This window comes from Macrobrachium nipponense, chromosome 39 (genome assembly GCF_015104395.2).
Source record: "Macrobrachium nipponense isolate FS-2020 chromosome 39, ASM1510439v2, whole genome shotgun sequence".
Lineage (NCBI taxonomy): Eukaryota > Metazoa > Arthropoda > Malacostraca > Decapoda > Palaemonidae > Macrobrachium > Macrobrachium nipponense.
The window spans coordinates 11,186,272-11,203,771 of NC_061099.1; the positions used below are offsets into that span (position 1 = coordinate 11,186,272).

General features: G+C 36.3%; 3 protein-coding genes and 1 long non-coding RNA gene across 6 annotated transcripts in view; 3 read left to right on the forward strand and 1 right to left on the reverse strand.

Annotated features, from left to right (window-relative positions):
* The window catches only part of LOC135210518 (uncharacterized), a 17,117-nt gene extending 4,582 nt beyond the window's left edge, over positions 1-12,535 (forward strand). The window contains exons 2-4 of the long non-coding RNA XR_010313522.1: positions 11,093-11,191; positions 11,465-11,603; positions 12,491-12,535. This is a non-coding gene — a long non-coding RNA (uncharacterized LOC135210518). The remainder of the gene's footprint in view (positions 1-11,092; positions 11,192-11,464; positions 11,604-12,490) is intronic.
* LOC135210112 (vascular endothelial growth factor receptor kdr-like) overlaps positions 1-17,500 on the forward strand; it is a 306,237-nt gene that overhangs the window by 283,119 nt on the left and 5,618 nt on the right. The window contains exons 1-5 of one of the 2 annotated variants that reach the window (XR_010313458.1): positions 15,246-15,306; positions 16,034-16,202; positions 16,348-16,478; positions 16,906-17,059; positions 17,305-17,491. Coding sequence is in view for 1 of the 2 variants with exons in the window: in XM_064242922.1 (XP_064098992.1) it covers positions 16,034-16,202; positions 16,348-16,478; positions 16,906-17,059; positions 17,305-17,489 (639 nt within the window). In the remaining variant the exon portion in view is untranslated. Of the gene's footprint in view, positions 1-15,245; positions 15,307-16,033; positions 16,203-16,347; positions 16,479-16,905; positions 17,060-17,304; positions 17,492-17,500 lie in introns of those variants that run through there. The other variant, XM_064242922.1, reaches the window with a different exon arrangement.
* The window catches only part of LOC135210114 (uncharacterized), a 163,910-nt gene that overhangs the window by 33,696 nt on the left and 112,714 nt on the right, over positions 1-17,500 (reverse strand). The gene's annotated exons all lie outside the window — the stretch shown is intronic.
* LOC135210116 (uncharacterized) lies at positions 12,613-15,237 on the forward strand. The gene is made up of 4 exons (XM_064242925.1): positions 12,613-12,828; positions 13,080-13,219; positions 14,371-14,494; positions 15,156-15,237. Exons 1-4 carry the CDS (start codon positions 12,720-12,722, stop codon positions 15,218-15,220), a joined length of 438 nt encoding a protein of 145 aa, XP_064098995.1. The 5' UTR covers positions 12,613-12,719; the 3' UTR covers positions 15,221-15,237.

The following is a 17,500-nucleotide window of genomic DNA, read 5'->3' on the forward strand; positions in this document are numbered from 1 at the left end:
AATGAATAGAATGTTATTATTATTATTATAAAAATAGTTTAACCAGACCACTGAGCTGACTTTCAGCTCTCATAGGGCTGGCCTGAAGGATTCAATTAAAAGCCAGGTCTAGGCCAAAGGCCAAGAACCGGGACCAAATAGGTCATGAAGTATAATAAACAATAAAAAAAAACTGAACAAGGGCAGACTTTCATACTAGAACTCAAACGGGCAATAAATAATTACTCACGCTTCCATACATACTTACTAAAAAGGTGTATTAAAATGAATAACAGGTCAATAAAGTCTTAAAATTTTTATCTAAAATTCATTAATTGTTCTGAGGTTTTTGTATCGTTATTATATTTTGTTAATTAAATCAGAATTCTTCAGTAACGTCAAAACCGGAACCACTGAAAATGTGAAAGATTCTGAGAAAATTTCTTTTATTCTTTTACTTCCAAAAGTTGACAGCCTCTGCTGGTCATACCTTGAGCACTCACACAACACATGTCCGACAGTTATCAACACCTTGCACTCTGGGCACTCCGGAGCAGGGTCATGTGGGCTGCTCATCAAGTGCCCATGTGTCAGACGAGTGTGGCCTATACGTAGACGTGTCAGGATTACTTGTGTGTGTATCTCTCTCTGATATATGGAGCTAAATTTTGTTGCATCAGGTTTTATTTGTTTTAGTGTATTACTTTCAGATTCTTCGTTCCATATATTTTGCCATTTATTTACAATGATTGTTTTTAATTAAGCTATATAGTCACTAATAGGGATGTTTATACTTGTTCTCATCATATGGACTGCTTCCTTGGCTGCTTTATCAGCTTCTTCGTTTCCCTTTATCCCGACATGGCCAGAGATCCAATATATTTCAAAATTTTTTCCCTTATTATATAATTTATGGAGTAAAAACTTAATCTGTTGCACAATATTATTTCTGGGACTATAACTTTTAATGGCTCCTATAGCACTTCTAGAGTCGCTATAAATCACAAAATTATTAAAGGAGTGTTCTTTGATTATTTCTATGGCCGATGTTACACTGCGTAATGCGGACTTTTTTGGCTTATGTGCTCTATTGTATGTTGTCTATGGTGTTCTGGAGTATATGAGTAATTTTTTGACAAATATTTTAAGTTAGTGCAAATTTTTATCTTATTCATATTCCAAGGAGGCAGTAATTTTACTATTGAAGTCTTCTAGCTCTTATTGGGAAAGGTGGTATATGATTGTTAAAAAATGTATCACCCAATTCAAATAGTGTTTTTGTTGGTGAATCACTACACTGAATCTTTAGGGCACTCTTCATTATTACTAACTCTCTATGGGGAGAGAGAGAGGTAGTTCACCACATTCAACCTGTAAAGAAGAGGTTGGTGATGATCTAAAGGCTCCTGAACATATTCAAGGCCTTCATTGTGAACTGAGTCTAATAATTAGTGTTGTGTCTGAAGCCGAGCCGTATATTTCACTGCCATAATCAATGATAGACAGTACTGTTGCTTTATATAGCAATGTAAGGGTTTGTCTATCTGCTCCCCATGTAGTACTTGATAATTTTCTAATTAGATTTAAAGCTTTTTTGCATTTTGATTTCACATATGCTATGTGGGCTTTCCAGTGTAACTGAGTATCAAGTACTAATCCTAAGAATTTTGCAGTTTGGCCAATTGGTATATTATGACTTCTGATTTTCAAATCTATTTCTTCATTTTTCATCCACCTTTTATCTTTGTAAAAAGCGATTGCTTGGGTCTGATATATGGCTAATTCAAATCCTACAGATGGTGTTCATTCATCTATTTTTATTATAGTTTTGTTAATAATACGCTCATGTTTAATGCGAGATGCTGAATAAATCATCCATATAAAGGTTGCTTTTAATTCCAGTAGGTAAAGTTTTACTAATATTAATTGCAAAGCAAACAGTGTGCCACTAAGGACACTTCCCTGTGGAACATCATTTTCAAGTGGAAATGTTCTGGACAATGTATCATTAATTCTCACTTGCAAACTGCGCTTTGTTAGAAAGTTTTGGATGAACTTAGGTAAATGTCCACGGATGTTGTTGTTTTGTAAATTTTTTAATATAGGATACCTGCATGTAGTATCATAAGCCTTTTCAGTGTTGAAAAAGACAGCTATAGTTATCGTTTTCGTTCAAATCCTCTGCGTATATGATCTTCTAGAAAAGAGAGAGAATCTAATGTAGACCTGTTACATTGTGACCCGAATTGAGTAGGAGTCAAAATTTTATTTTCTCGAATGTGCCATGTTAGTCGAGCATTCACCATCTTTTCAAGTAATTTGCATAAAACAACTTGTTTAGAGATAATGGTCTGTAATTATTAATATTGCTTGGATCCTTTCCAGGTTGGGGATAGGAATTATTATAGCTTCACGCCATTCATCAGGAAATAAATTCAGAAGCCATAAATGATTATAAAATTGTAATAAGTATGACTTTGCCAAAGGTGCTTAGTAGCATATCATCTCAAAACAAATATTATCACCTCCAAGAGCAGATTTATTGCTGTTCGAGAGAGCATATTCCAATTCTTCCGTATCAAATTTTCTATTATAATATATATCTTATCTTATTTCAAAATTTATTGCTATTAATTCTATATTATTTTTCTTTATGCGGAAGTGTTCATCCAAATTCTTATCACGACTCACATTTGCTAAGTTTTCTCCTATTATATTGCTTATTTCTTTTGGATTAAGTATTCTCTTCCCATCTTTTAATATCGCATGTCTAGGTGGTTTATCATGGGTACCATTTATTTTTCTGAATTTTTCCCATATTTTTTGTATGGGAGTATTATTAGAGAGATCTGATACGCATTTCCTCCATGAAATTATTCTTCCTTGAATTACTTCCTTTTTAAATTTTGCAGATATTTTGTTATATACAGGTTTTAAAGCATCAATTTCTAGAAATAATATGGTCATTTTTTGCAAAGTTCCTTCTAATATTGGAAATTTTGTATTTATTTTAGTGAATTTTTTATTCAAATTATCTAATTGTCTCCCTATTGAATGTTTTGTATTTATTAATTCTGTTAGCCTATCGGACCACCATGGAGCTTTGAGTTTTCTTGGATGGGGTTTGGCCTTTGGTATTGATTATCAGCAGCGTTTTTAATGAAACTAACTACAAATCTATTAGCTTCATTGTGGTCTTTGAAATATTCAAATGGCGGGATATTTTTAGTGTGCTTTTCATATTGTTCCCAATCTGCTTTATAAATGTTATAATGATGAACATGTTTTACAGGACTGTTATGCAATAAGGAAATTAATATGGAAAATTATCACTGTTGTGATCAACTATGCTTGTTGAACATAGAGTTAAGTCCACTGAGGATAATGTCCCATGTGTTCTTGAAAAATATGTGGATATTTCATCATCATTTATACAGCAAATGTCATTTGAATCAATTAAATCTTCTATTTTACTCACTGCTTTATTTGAGTTTGTACAATTACAGTCCCATATTGGGCTATGAGCATTAAAATCACCTAGTATTAATGTAATGTTCCTTTGTATTGTTTAGTAAATCATTAAGTTTATCAATGTCATAGATTTTATTTGGTTGGTTGTATAAATTATAAATCACATAATTATCATTTTTTATTCGTATTTTAATACTTCATATTTGCAAGTTAGTAAAGTTTACAAGTACTTTGTCATAACATACTTTGTTATGCACATATATAGCAGTACCTAGATTTCCTTCTTCCTCTCTAGATGCAGATACTAAGGTATATTTACCTATAGTTGGTATTGTTTTATTGACATGCTGTAAACATAATACCATTGGTTCATATTCTTTAAGTAATCGTTGTAATTCTCCCAAATGTAATCTGGTCTGGAGACCAATTACGTTCCATTGTATATTGTAATTGTTGAAAATATTATGTTAGTGTGCTATTTTCTTTTTGTGGATCAATTTGCATTTTTTTCTAAAATTTTATTTACATTTATTTGTTTTTCTTTATAAGACATTAGATGTCCAATGCACAGACAGCCTTTTCCGTGAATGTCCAAACTAGTAGTTTCTCTACTCCTGCATTTTATAAAAATTTGTATTGTGTTCGTTAAACTGTCTTTTGTTATATTTCTGTTTTTGTTGCACAATTCTATGAAATATTTATTACATCTACATGTGTTTTTGTGTGTTCTTTTTTCATTTGCTTTTACTGCTCCTATTATTGGTGATGGAGTAATCTCTTCTCCCAACACGAAATTATTTTTGTCGTCATGGTTTGTTCCTGAGCTGTTTCTGTGATGTTCTGGGTTGTTGCTTCCATTGGTTTTATTACTATTTCAGGAGACAATGGGATATTCTTATTTCTTGGCCTGTGTCTTTCGTTGGGTAGTTTGTCTTTGCTTTAACAGACAATTCTCTAATAATTGTTGGTTTTTTGGTTTTGGGCGGAGTCCTCTCCAGGGGCTTCTTTTTATCTTTAGCTTCTAGTTCATTATAACTTTCTTCTAACATTTCAGTGATACATGTACCATCTTGAGATTCTATTTCCTTTAATATCTCAATAGAATCTGAACAAATATTTGTACATGTTTCTTGGTTTTTTGCTATATTGTTCTCTTTATGCAAAATAGTTATTTTTCCTTGCCTTTTTTCTGTTAGGGTTTTAATATTCTTATTCATTTCTATTTTTGTCTCATTTTGAACTTATAGTAGAAAACGTTTGTTTCCTAGCAGGATCATACATTCCTCTGACTTTTAATGCTAACTTGGCTTCCTTTATGGGCAATCCTGTTCTTTCTTGAAGTAATTTTAATTCTGTATTGTATATACAATACATACACTCCTTAGATCTTGCATTGTGATTTTGCCCGCAGTTCACATACTTTGGCTCACCACACTTCCACTGTGTGGAATGTTCGCCAGAGCCACAGTATGCACATACCGCTGTATTACGGCAGTTTTTCTTTGTATGTCCATACTTACTACAGTTTTGGCACTGTAGTGGTAGTTCTCTGCTTTGGCCCATAATTTTAATTTTTAAAGGTAATTCTTGGCCGTCAAATTTTATTTTGCTATTCTGAGTGTTTTTCCATTACTTCTTCTACTGTTCATATTGTAAATTTCGCAGTCTTGGACATTATTATACCTCTTTTTAAGGGAATCTAGAAATATATTTTTTTCTAAGGTAACAAAGTTTTGATACCATCCTGCTCTTCTCTAACTGGGGTGTCCTGGGGATAGTCCGTTGCCATGCCAGAAGGTCATAGTGGAGGTTTGGTGTATTTTCCAAAGAAGAATAATATTATTTTTCGTCCAGGATGAGGTCCCTCTCACTAGGGAGGCCCAACTAGGGGAGGAGCAATATGGTTACATAGTGGTAACTGCTCTGGGATTCTCACCAGGAGGGAATGAGACTTTTTGGCGTAGGCCGTTTGCCGTCGCTGTTTCGGCTTGGCCGATTCGGCGTAGCCGATTTGGCATATAGAAATTTTCGGCGGAGAGACTGTTAGGCGTCAAATGACTACTTTGTCGCTATAAACGACATTTAGCCATCAAATAGATATTTCGTCGTTATAGCGCAATTAGCTCTCATTTTAACAATTGTTTAACAATTGAACAATTGTTTTTTTTTTTACATTTACTTTTTGGTAGCTTTAGAATTTTCAGTCGTCTAAGCCCTATTGTAGGAAATGGAAGGAGATATTTTAACAAAACGTGGAAGAAGCAAAGTGATTCACGATGGATACCTTTTTATTTTTGATGCAACGAGCAAGAGTGATTCTGAATTAAAATTCTGGCGATGTGAACAGAAAGATCGGTGGAAAGTAAGATTACATATGAAGAATGGAAAAGTGATTCGCCAGTTGAATCAACATACCCATGAACCATCTGCTGCAAAAGTAGAAGTTGAAAAGTTGAAAACAAATATTAAGAAAAGAAGTGCTGAAACGCTGGAGCCACCAACCGTTGTAGTAAATGAATGTTTAACTGGCGCCTCTTAAGCAGCTTTACCCATAGGGCCTGACTTGCCTGCAATGCGAAAACTTGTTACTAGGAAACGAAAATTATTAAACAAAGCGCCTGCTAACTCAACTCATTTGGAGCAATTAGTTATATCCGAGTCCTATACACTGTATGTTCCCCAACTTGGTATGGAAGAAAAATTCCTATTGGGAGACACAGGAGAAGGCAGTAATAGAATTTCAATATTTGGAAGAATAAGCTGGCTTCAGCATTTAGTCTTCTCAGAAATTTGGTTTGCCGACGGAACTTTCACCATTGCGCCAAGTCTTTTTCATCAAGTATATGTTATATCGGCTAAGAAGCATGATGGAGTTATTCCTATAGTTTATGCTCTTCTTCCTAACAAGCAAAGATTAACTTATTCTCGTTCATTTGAGTTACTTAAAACCATCGAACCAAATTTGAGAGCAGTTCCTATAATTTGTGATTTTGAGCAAGCTGCCATTCATGCCTTTCAAGATGCATTTCCCACCGCTCGAATTAAAGGATGTTTTTTCCTTCTAGCCCAAAACATGCACAGACATCTTGTTTCATTGGGTTTATCGAATCGCTATAAAACCGACTCATACTTTGCGTTATGGGCTAAAATGATTATAGCGCTCGCCTTTGTGCCATTAGAAAAGATGGACGAATACATGGATACACTAGCAGCGGGTCTTCCAGACGAACTAATACCCTTGTTCCATTGGTTCGAAGACACTTATATTGGACGACAGAATAGGTGTCGAAATGCAAGAATGAACCCTATGTTTGCTCCCGAGATCTGGAACCTTTATGAACGCACTGTAAATGATGAAGATCGCACTAACAATCACGCTGAAGCTGCCAATCGACGTCTACAGTTCAAACTAGGAATGCATCATCCTTCCATCTGGAAATTTATTGATGCCTTGAGGAAAGTTCAGAAAGGACGTGATGCATTTCTAGAAAAATTAATCGCTGGAGACCACCTCCCAAAAAAGCTAAAGAAATATAGAAATGCTGATGAAAGAATAAAAAAAAATAGTAATGGAAGTTGAGTCATCAGAGCCTATTGAATTCCTGAAGGGTATTGCTCATAATTACGAAATAAAAAATTAATTCCTAAGGTTAAAAAAACTGTACTAAATTTTATTTTTCTAAATAATGTATTTTCATTTCAAGTTTTTAACTTGCATTATCCCATTATTGTTTTAATAGGATCCTTTATTCTCTAAGTGAATAAAATTTATATTTTTTCCCAATTCAAGTTTTTTATTTACATTATTCCACTAGTCTTTTAATAATATAAAAATTGTTACTGTTTTATTTTTCTGAATAAAGTTCAGAAAGGACGTGTCGAGATCGGACCCAGCACTGTGGGCATGACCCAGCACTGTGGGCATGACCCAGCACTGTGGGCATGACCCAGCACTGTGGGCATGGCTTAACATAAAATTTCCCCTCGCTCGACCACATCGGGTACTCTAGTTTTACGGGTGGAGTGGCGTGCCGTCCGACTCCACCCTCCTCCAAGTTAAAAGAGCATTCAATTCAGTAGTCCAAAACCATGCCATGTTCGTCAACGAAACAAAAAGGGAAAAGAAAAATTTATAAGAGGAGAAGTAAATGAGTTAAAGGTCCAATGTTTAGTTGAATCCACAGCAGAGAAAGTAGGCATAAAAGAGCATAATCTATCTACAGTGGATCCCTAAGCCCCCCACCTCGTCAAGGAGTTGGAATCAGGGGGAGAATAGAATGTTAAGAATTAACTTTGAGACATCGTTGCCCAATTCCCGACTTGGGCCAACTCTTGAGACGCAGACCATTACCCGAATACCAATTATAGTAATGTTGAGACAAATGCCTTAGGATCCCACCCCTTCCATCGTGCAGTTCATTCCTCGAAAAAGTAAGTCCTTCAAAACAACTCTGCCAATGTAGTAGATTATTCCGAACCCTGGCTATGGCTATATAAATGACCCTTGGACTAGAGCCTTCCAAAGAGTGACCTGCTTCTAATTCAACACAACTAAGTCCGTCAGGATGCTTTGTAGCAGTAATGGTAGGCAGTGCAACTAGGCCTAAGGCCTAATGCTAGTTGGAAGTCTCCTATTTAAAAAAAAGTGTGTGGACACTTGCACTTCTTCCTCAAGAAAAAAAAGAAAAACGAACTCTAATTGATGGATGCTGTCACCTCATCAGCGTACATCTCAGGTAACCATAAAGCTAGCTGTTCGCTTTAGTCACTCCATAGCAGTGAGGGAGATTGAGACAATTTATTATTACTTATTGCTTCTGTTGTTCCCACGGTGTCCGGACAATTCGGTCCCGGACAATTCGGTCCCGGACAATTAGGTCCCGGACAATTCGGTACTAGGACAATTCGGTACCCGGCTTGTCATTTTTATTATTTTTTTAAAATTTCTAAATCAGAAAAATAACATGGTATTCTAAATTAGACATTAAGATCTATTTATATATAATATTACCTAATTGCCTAACTACAAAGCTTGTTATTCATCTAGTTTTACAATTACAGTAACATAAACAATCTACCTAACTAATTTATTACTAAACGATTAGTTTGGTTATTCCCTTAGTTGTTTATAGATAATATAAACTAACTACCCAACTATTCATTCATAAACAATTAGTTTGGTTATTCCTTAGTTGTTAATAAAAAAAAGACTATTAGTTTCTTTATTCCAAAATTTGTACTAAGTTTACTGCAAAGATACCTTTAGATTTTTTATTCTAGTTTCACCCCATCATTCACACAATGGAGTCTTGCAAGTGCATACGATCGGAAAAGGGAAATACAAAATTAGTCGATAAGGAAAACTACGTGTACCAGAAACATAAAGAAAATGCTGATGGTACGAAGATATATTGGCGTTGTGAAAGGCGGTCTTGCAAAGCACGGCTTCACTCAGATGTTAGTTTTCATGCGCTCAAGTATATTAAAAATCATAATCATAGCACAACTGCAGCTGAAGTGAGTGCAAAAGTTGCTACTGCAAATATCAAGGAAAGGACAATCACAAGTCAAACACCTTCTCGTTCAATTTTAACAGAAGAATTAGGAAATTTAAATGAGTGCGCAGTTGCTGATGTGACGAAACTAGTTCATATTAGTCGAAATATGAACGATGTAGAGGTGATCAGGTTAATCATCCACCGATCCCACAAACAATTAATGGATTTCAAATACCACGAGAGTTTGGTGTTATCGAGAATGGCTCTATCTTTTTGCAGTATGACAGTGGCATAAACGACGTTAAACGCATTTTAATTTTCGCCTCTAATGATGCTCTTCACGATTTGAGACAATGTGCGAATTGGGCAGGAGATGGAACTTTTAAGAGTTGCCCTGTTATATTTTTCCAACTTTATGTCTTGCATATACAAATTAAAAACTTCAGTGCTCCAAGATTGTTTGCCCTCTTACCTGATAAGTCTCAAAATACGTATAACCGGCTTTTCCAAAAAGTGAAAGAATTAGTGAATAACGAGGGGCCAGATGCTATGATAATGGACTTCGAAAAAGCTGCGCAAAACGCATTTTCAAATACGTTTCCAGAAACAACTATTTCTTTTTGCTTGTTTCATTTAGGACAGAATGTTTACAGACATATTGTAGCTGAAGGTTTCAAAGTACGTTACCACGAAGATGACATATTTAGTCATAAAATGAGATGTTTTATAGCCCTAGCCTTTTTACCTGTAAATCAGGTTGCTGATGCTTTTGATGAATTGGTTGACGATGATGATATCCCGCAACCTATTGTCTCTTATTTTGAAAATTCATATATAGGACCAGTGAGAGGGAGAGGTGCCAGAATGAGAAGACTTGATCCAAAATTTTCAATAGAATCTTGGAATGTTCTAAACCGATGTTTGAACGGAGAATCGGGTACAATTAATAATTTGGAAGGTTTTCACAGCACATTTATAGCAAGTCTTTCCAGTATCCATCCAAACATATGGAAATTGATTGAAGCCCTTAAAAGTGAAGAGAGTTTGGCAAAAACAAAATTACAAAAGCTTCGAAACGGGGATGAACCAGTCAAAAAGAAGAAGTACAGGGATTGTGACAAGCGTATCACTCATCTAGTACAGAGCTATAATCAAGCAGAAAGAATGCAGTTCCTTAAAGCAATCGCTCATAATATTAAGGTTTAAAATTTTTTTTTACTTTTAAGTACAAGAAATGTATGGTTTTTACTGTTTTACTTTTATATATATACATATTTAACGACAAAATGTATGGTTTTGTACTATTTTATTTTTATTATATACTTTAACGACAAACAATGTATGGCTTTTACTATTTTATTTTTATATAGATACTTTTAACGACAAACAATGTATGGTTTTTACTATTTTATTTTTATATACATACTTTTAACGACAAGAAATGTAAAAAGTCTGGAATAAAGAAACTAAAAAAGTTTTTTTTAAATAAATCATTTCATTTACATCTGCCACCCACTTTTTTATAGTCTTTGTAAATAAGTAAGAAAATAACCAAACTAATCGTTTAAAAATGACAAGCCGGGTACCGAATTGTCCTGGTACCGAATTGTCCTAGTACCGAATTGTCCGGGTCCGAATTGTCCGGGACCGAATTGTCCGGGACCGAATTGTCCGGGGACCAAATTGTCCGGGACCGACATTGTCCGGGACGACCGAATTGTCCTAGCACTGTTCCCACAGCCTTTCTTCATTGGCAGTCCCGACTTCGAACTAATCTTTATTAGTCTTCATTTACCTGACCAACAAGAGTGGTCACTGCTATATCCATCCTTTATTGGCTGAACCAGTTGTGCAGAACACTGCCCCAATATCAGCCGCCCCCCACACAACTACAAAGAAGTCTCGTGAAACCTGCTAATACATGTGTTGTTTTTAGACTTTTTCAAAGTGTATACTAACTGTAGAAAAGAACAGTTGGTCTATTCTAAACTCTCTCAAGCCGCAGACCATTTCTTTACAAGCCTTGATGAGATATGATGAGATAACGTGTAGCACTAGCTACACTCGTCTTAAACTTGAGGACAGTTTCAAAATGTTCAAAGGACTAAATTAAACACCTACATATTTCTTGCTTTCCTTTACAGGTTTGCCATCAAAACGTTTACATGGGTGGTGAAAGGATTCTTCCTTCAGAATGCGTGAAATAAAAGTCTGCATTCTGCTTTTCTGGTTAAGTTTTACAGGTAAGACCAAGATGCCTCATTCCTCACCTGTTATTTCATGAAAACGGATCAGATCAACACTGATCGGTACAAACCATAAAGAACCTGTGTAGTATTTCGTTCATCTAGATACCTCTTGGTAGCATTTTTCAAATTGAGGCCGCTAGAGTGCGCCTTGTATAACTTTTGCTTTACACTGTGGCAGAGTAACAACCTTTATTTACAACAGTTCAGTTTCAGTGCATCGAGAAGTGACGTCACCAACTCTTTAAAAGAAACTCCTTTTCATTTCAGCAGTACGCAGTCAGCAAGACGTCAGCCCCCAAGGATCTTAAATGGCGAAGAAATTCTTGGAAATGGAGGACCTGTAACACTGACTTGCGAGGGAGACGAACCTCTTGCCTGGACATACAAATACCTGAATTGCCATTATGTGAGTCTCTCTCTCTCTCTCTCTCTCTCCTTCAAGGAGCGCACATGGGTGGCGTTTGCATTGAATAAAGGGCTGTATATAGGCCAAGTTGAACTGGGAAACTTTACCCGGCAGTTTTTTCTTTCATGACCTATGACCAGAGGTCATGGGTTTAAGAAGGCTTGGGAGGAAGAGGAGACAGCTGAAGTTTGCCATGTTCCTGCCACCACCAACCACTACCAACTAACGTGGATGAAAACGAATCGTGACTCTAATAAAAACCTTCTTAACATCACTGGCGTTGTTCTGCTGTCCACAATGTTGTCTTGTGAATCACTTTTTGTATTTTACCGAATTTTTATTTATATATTTATTGTTCACTCGAACTTTGCAGGAAAGTCGGTTAACCTCACGAAAGTTGTCATGCCTTCTATTGCCGCATTTATTTTTTGTGCCACAATATTTGGTTTGCCAGGTTTACTGACTGCTGCTTTCCTTTCGCTGTACACCTCCGGAATTCTCCTCCTGCCTCCTTTTTCCCCATTCATATCTGTTTTTCCGTCTTTTATCTTCTTGTTTCCAGCAGACCCTGCCTAGATAAGGTAACTAATGAAAATGGCAGTCTCTCTTCTATATACCTAAGGCGCTATCTATACCCTCCCTGACAAAGCTGACCCCCCCCCTCCCCCCCCCCCCCCCACCCCCGGTCATAATCGGCAACTGAAACAAACTTTTCCCCCAATGGGCATAACAATATAAAACCGTTGATATGAATTACATATATATGTACTAATAAAGTGCTTATGAAAATGGTACTTTCTGTAGAAACTGACTCAAACGTGATCTAATTCTTTTATTACCCAATTAAGTTTATGAATGCATTCCCCATTCCTATCTCCTTATTCCAGGACATGGGAAAGCAGAACCAGACGTCGAAGACAGATGGCTCCTATTCGATCCCAACTGACGGTATGAGAAGAATCCAAGACACATGTTTGATATACAGCATTGAGGGCAAGAAGCTTATCTCTCATTGAGGGCAGCAAGTTTTTGATATAATGATACTAAATTTTGTACAGTTCAAAGAGTGACTATGGATCTATTTTCAGGTAACTGCTAAATGACATTACTTCTATTATGTTTCAGCTAAATAACCAAAACAGCCAGGGTCATTACCACTGCCATTACGAGAACACTAGCCTGAGTGACCCCGGGGCATCAGTCAGCACCTATGTCTACCTTTTTTGTAAGTGACTGCGCTTCCCTCAACACAAATTTATCAAAGTCGATTGTTTGGAAGTAAAATTCCACTGCCATATATATCTAACTTGTTTAATTTACGAGTGTCTACCATATTCCAAGAGTTCATTTTCATAAAATGTTATTCGACATTGATAAGTACAAAATGTCAATCCCAGTGATGTGTTATTACTTGAGAATTTAAATCCTCAGCATCAATAACAATTCTCATCCAAGTTGAGTTGCTTTTCTCTACAGCTAATGAAGAAGACTTTGCCGAAATGGATCCAGATCGGCGTCAAGGCTCCAGCATCAAAGGGAATATCTGTGGCCAAGTGGTACTAGACTGCAGACCCACCCAGCCCAATCTTACAGTTGTTGTTGAACATGGTGACGAGGTAAGGCATTAAATAATCTTTACCTTGTAACAGACAGCCCACGTTTTTCAGTGAGGTTTATCTGTAACTTTTGGTTAATCACGTAATTAGTAAGATCTAACCTGACAGCCATTTTCAGCCAAGAGGCTATATCCGCTTCTTGCATATAAATTAGATTTAATATATATCCATATCCACCCACTTCAATGTGAACTACGGATTTTAACTTGTAACCCATATCCAAAAGTTTCTAGGTTTTAAACTTTTAGTTACAAGATATCTTCATTTCAACTTGCAGAAAACTACGGTAATTCAATTTTGAAACAGAACATAACTTTATTTTAGTAACTAAAGCCCTCAACCTGAAATTTATAAATTATAACATTTGAACAACAGTGGTGCTAACACTCAGCAACATTTAAGTTGTGAATTACAACCTCTGTCATACAGCCTACAATATCTAACCAGGGACGCCATCCACTCCTTAACTTATGAAACAAGACCCTTAATATTAAATCAGTATCCATGCCATATCACATTTAATCTTTAATAAGCAGGGCATAACTCATAACTCAAAACATACATTATACAGCCTTTAACTGATGAATATATTTAACCTATGACATTCACATTATATCTACCACATAACTCACTAACTTGTGCAATTTTATCCATTGCATTTCATTGAATCTTGAACTTTCTCCTTTTAACCATTATATTTCATCCTTAAGTAATACCTTTTAAAGCTGGACCATTTACTTTTAGAACTGATGTTGACTTTAATTAACTGCCAACATTTAGCTTGAAAGTTACTAGCCTTAACTTTGAACACTTAAGATCTCATTCATTTACTCTTTATCTTGCAGACACTAACGCTTTAGCCTTTAACTATGAAGCCTTTACCATTCAAATCTTAGCCTTACGTTAAATGTCAAGACTTGAAATTTTAATTAAAACGTTTACATTTTAACCTGTGACTAGGCTTTTGTCTTCCATTGTCAAGGTTTTTCTTTAAATTGGATAATTAAATCTGGGCTCTTCCACATTCAAGTTCTCACCATTCATTTCAAATAGTTTAGCTTTTGACACTAAATTTTCAGTCTTGAAGCTTAGAACCTTCAACTAAACCTTCCAAAAGCAGCCAATAACCTCAGCGTTTTTGTTCTATGAAGGAGATCCACCGGGGTCCTTTGGAGGATCCGAGGGCGGGCTATGAGCTCCGAAACCTGACAGAGGACAGCTCAGGAGAGTATCGGTGCTCTGTTCATAACTTCAGTAAGACTTTTGAAGTAGAAGGTAAGGCCTTCACTCTCTCTCTAGCCTGTGCTTTCGCGCTTGTGTGTGTGTGTGTGTATGTGTGTGTCATAATAAATCTGAAGTCATGTAGAAGTTATAACCTAATGAGTTCTCAATATAAAATTTTAAAAACTGTGATTAATTCTTCCATTGTAGTATATCATATGATACATAGAAGACCAGTGTTCTGAAAATCCAAGCTAAGCTTAGTTTCCTTACTTATTTTGATCTCTGTGTTAATTCAACAAAAACAGAACACAAAAGCTACTTTGCGATCTTTGGGGAAAATAAATGGCAACTAGCTTCTAAATAAGACATTAACTGACCAAACTCGGAACACCCGAAAAAATCCTAAAAATTTGACCCCAAAATATCACATTTTTCTTGTGTTATATAAAAAAAGAAACTCGCGGAAGAGGGAAAGACGAAAAGCTAAATTTCCGGCTTCCCATCGAGTGCATCCTCGATGACGCTTCAAATCCTGTGGCGGAAGGTGGAGCTTCTAATGATTTGCAAGTCCATAAACTGTCCAGATAAATGAATTCATGCAAACTGTGAATGTAACAATCCCACACTGAAAATTTGGATATAGAGATCTGCAGAAAGCTCATCTGGTACTTTCAATAGTCTGTATAGCTTCATTCTATCTCAAATGTTTCAGTGCAAGGAACTCTGAAGCCGCCAAAGTTGGGCATCACCAAGAACACATTTCCAGTGGTGGGCTAACAGCATGAAACTTTTCTGTCAATTCCGGATAACAAATTCCAGTCGGAAAACCCACTTTCACCTGGACCCGGCTCAACAAAGATAACGTGAGTATCGAGAGCGAGAGAGGCTTCACACCGAAGAATATAGTCTCCTAATCTTCGTTTATCTCACCAACGATGAGTCCAAGTCTTACACACAAACACACACGTTTGTATATATATATAATATATTATATATATATATGATATATATATATACTGTACGTATGTATGTATAATGTATCCACAAGTATATCATATCTTCTTTCTTTAAATCTTCTAATCCATGTTCGGTTTCCCAAACATGGATTGGCCCCCAAAGGCAAGACAAGACAATACCAAGGTCACATCAGCGTTTATACTTTAAACTGTTCAACGATGGATTAAAGAATTGTGCAGAAAACTTTTACATAAAAATGGTCTCATCCATCAGTTCACGCCTCTTCATACGAACTTCACATTTCTCACCCTTGAGTTCTAATGCCACATCTAGTGGCACAGTGCATCTAAACAGCTTCAAATCTCTTCTTTCATCCATACTCAGTATTTACAATTCACATCTCACTTCCAAGAGGGGAAGTTGGCTCAACAATCCCTTTATACAATTCCACCTGAACTTCCATAGTCACTCTATTCTCAATTTAACTGGCGCATGGCAAGCTACTCCTCTTCTCACACACACACACACACACACACACACACACACACACACACACACACATATATATATATATCATATATATAATATATATATATATATATATTATCCATTATGCATATATTATTCTTCCAGAGAACGGTTGAGACACTACCTGAACACCGTCGTGTTCAGTCGCACATGTATTATACAAGTTACCTTCTCGTCCAAAACGTCACACTAGAGGACAGCGGAACATACGAATGCACAGTCAACACTGAAGGACGACCTCCCTTGCAGACGGCAACGTATATAAGTATAAGAGGTAAACGGTTTCCTCTTTCACTATTTCGAACAAAGAGAATGACGTTTATGTGTTTTTGCAAAGAGACTTTATGAAACTCTGTCAGAGATTTAATCATTTTCTTCTTCTTCCACATATGAGTATAAATGTTAGTTCAATTTTCCAGAGAGTGAGGCTCCCTTCCTAAAGGTCAGCCCTGTCACACAAAACATTACTCTCAGAGAAGGGGACCAACTGGTTTGGAAGCTCGAGGTTGAAAGTTTTCCTCCATTCCCCATAATTCAGACAAGCAGCAAAGTAAGTGATCGCCTAATTGAGAGTGACCTCATCTTTACTTCATTTTCCCCTCCATCCTTTTTCCTTCTTATGACTTTCTCCCCATAATTTCCTCTTCTCTTTCTCTCCCCTTCTCCACTTCAATCCCTTATCCTGTTGCATTCATCCATAAGGTTAACAACTTTGCACAGTTGATCAAAGTATGACATTCACTATATGTAGGTTAATTAACCTAATTCACTACATATTCATTATGCTGACTACTCTTAGCTTTGCCAGAGAAAATACAATGAAATCGGGTGATGCTTAAAGATCTGAAGACAACATGTAAAAAAAACTTACAGCCCAAGTTACTTGTAAATTTGGGATGTAAGCTCAACTCCAGTTAAAGTATGAAATGCAAAACTAAATCTGAATCTCGAAACTACAATGACCCTTTCGGTCTCAGTTCAACGTCACGCAGGACGAGGACGGCACAACCGAACTTAAGAAAGAAAGAGTGAAATTTTATGACTTCGGCGAGCACACGGTGAACATATCGACAAGGAGCCACTCACTCGGCGTCAAAACCGCTCAAGTTCACTTGTACCTGAAAGTCGAAAGTAAGTTCTGTTCCTTACTTTCAACCTTTCTGTTTCATGGCAGCTTCCTTTTGTGAGCTTAGAGAATAGGGATTTCTATTGTTAAACAATTCTTCATAGTTCAAAGTTTAAATTTGTTGAAAATTTAAACTTGGTAATATCTCGGCCTCATTAATATTAAGTAATGTGCAAATCAAATTCTTGACTAAATAAGACCTACATTACTAATTGCAGACGGCATTAAATTAAACTGCTTCTCCAAACAGGGGAAACGAGGCTCTGGATATGGGTAATAAACGCCTTCATTTCGGAATATGACATTGTCATGAACAGGCCAAACTCCACGGGAACTATAGGTTGCAATGGTTTCGGGTATCCTATAGAGAACATCACTTGGCATTATCAGTCCTGCCCTATGGGTGAACATGCCTCCAACCATTCAGTGACCTAAAGGTATGAGGT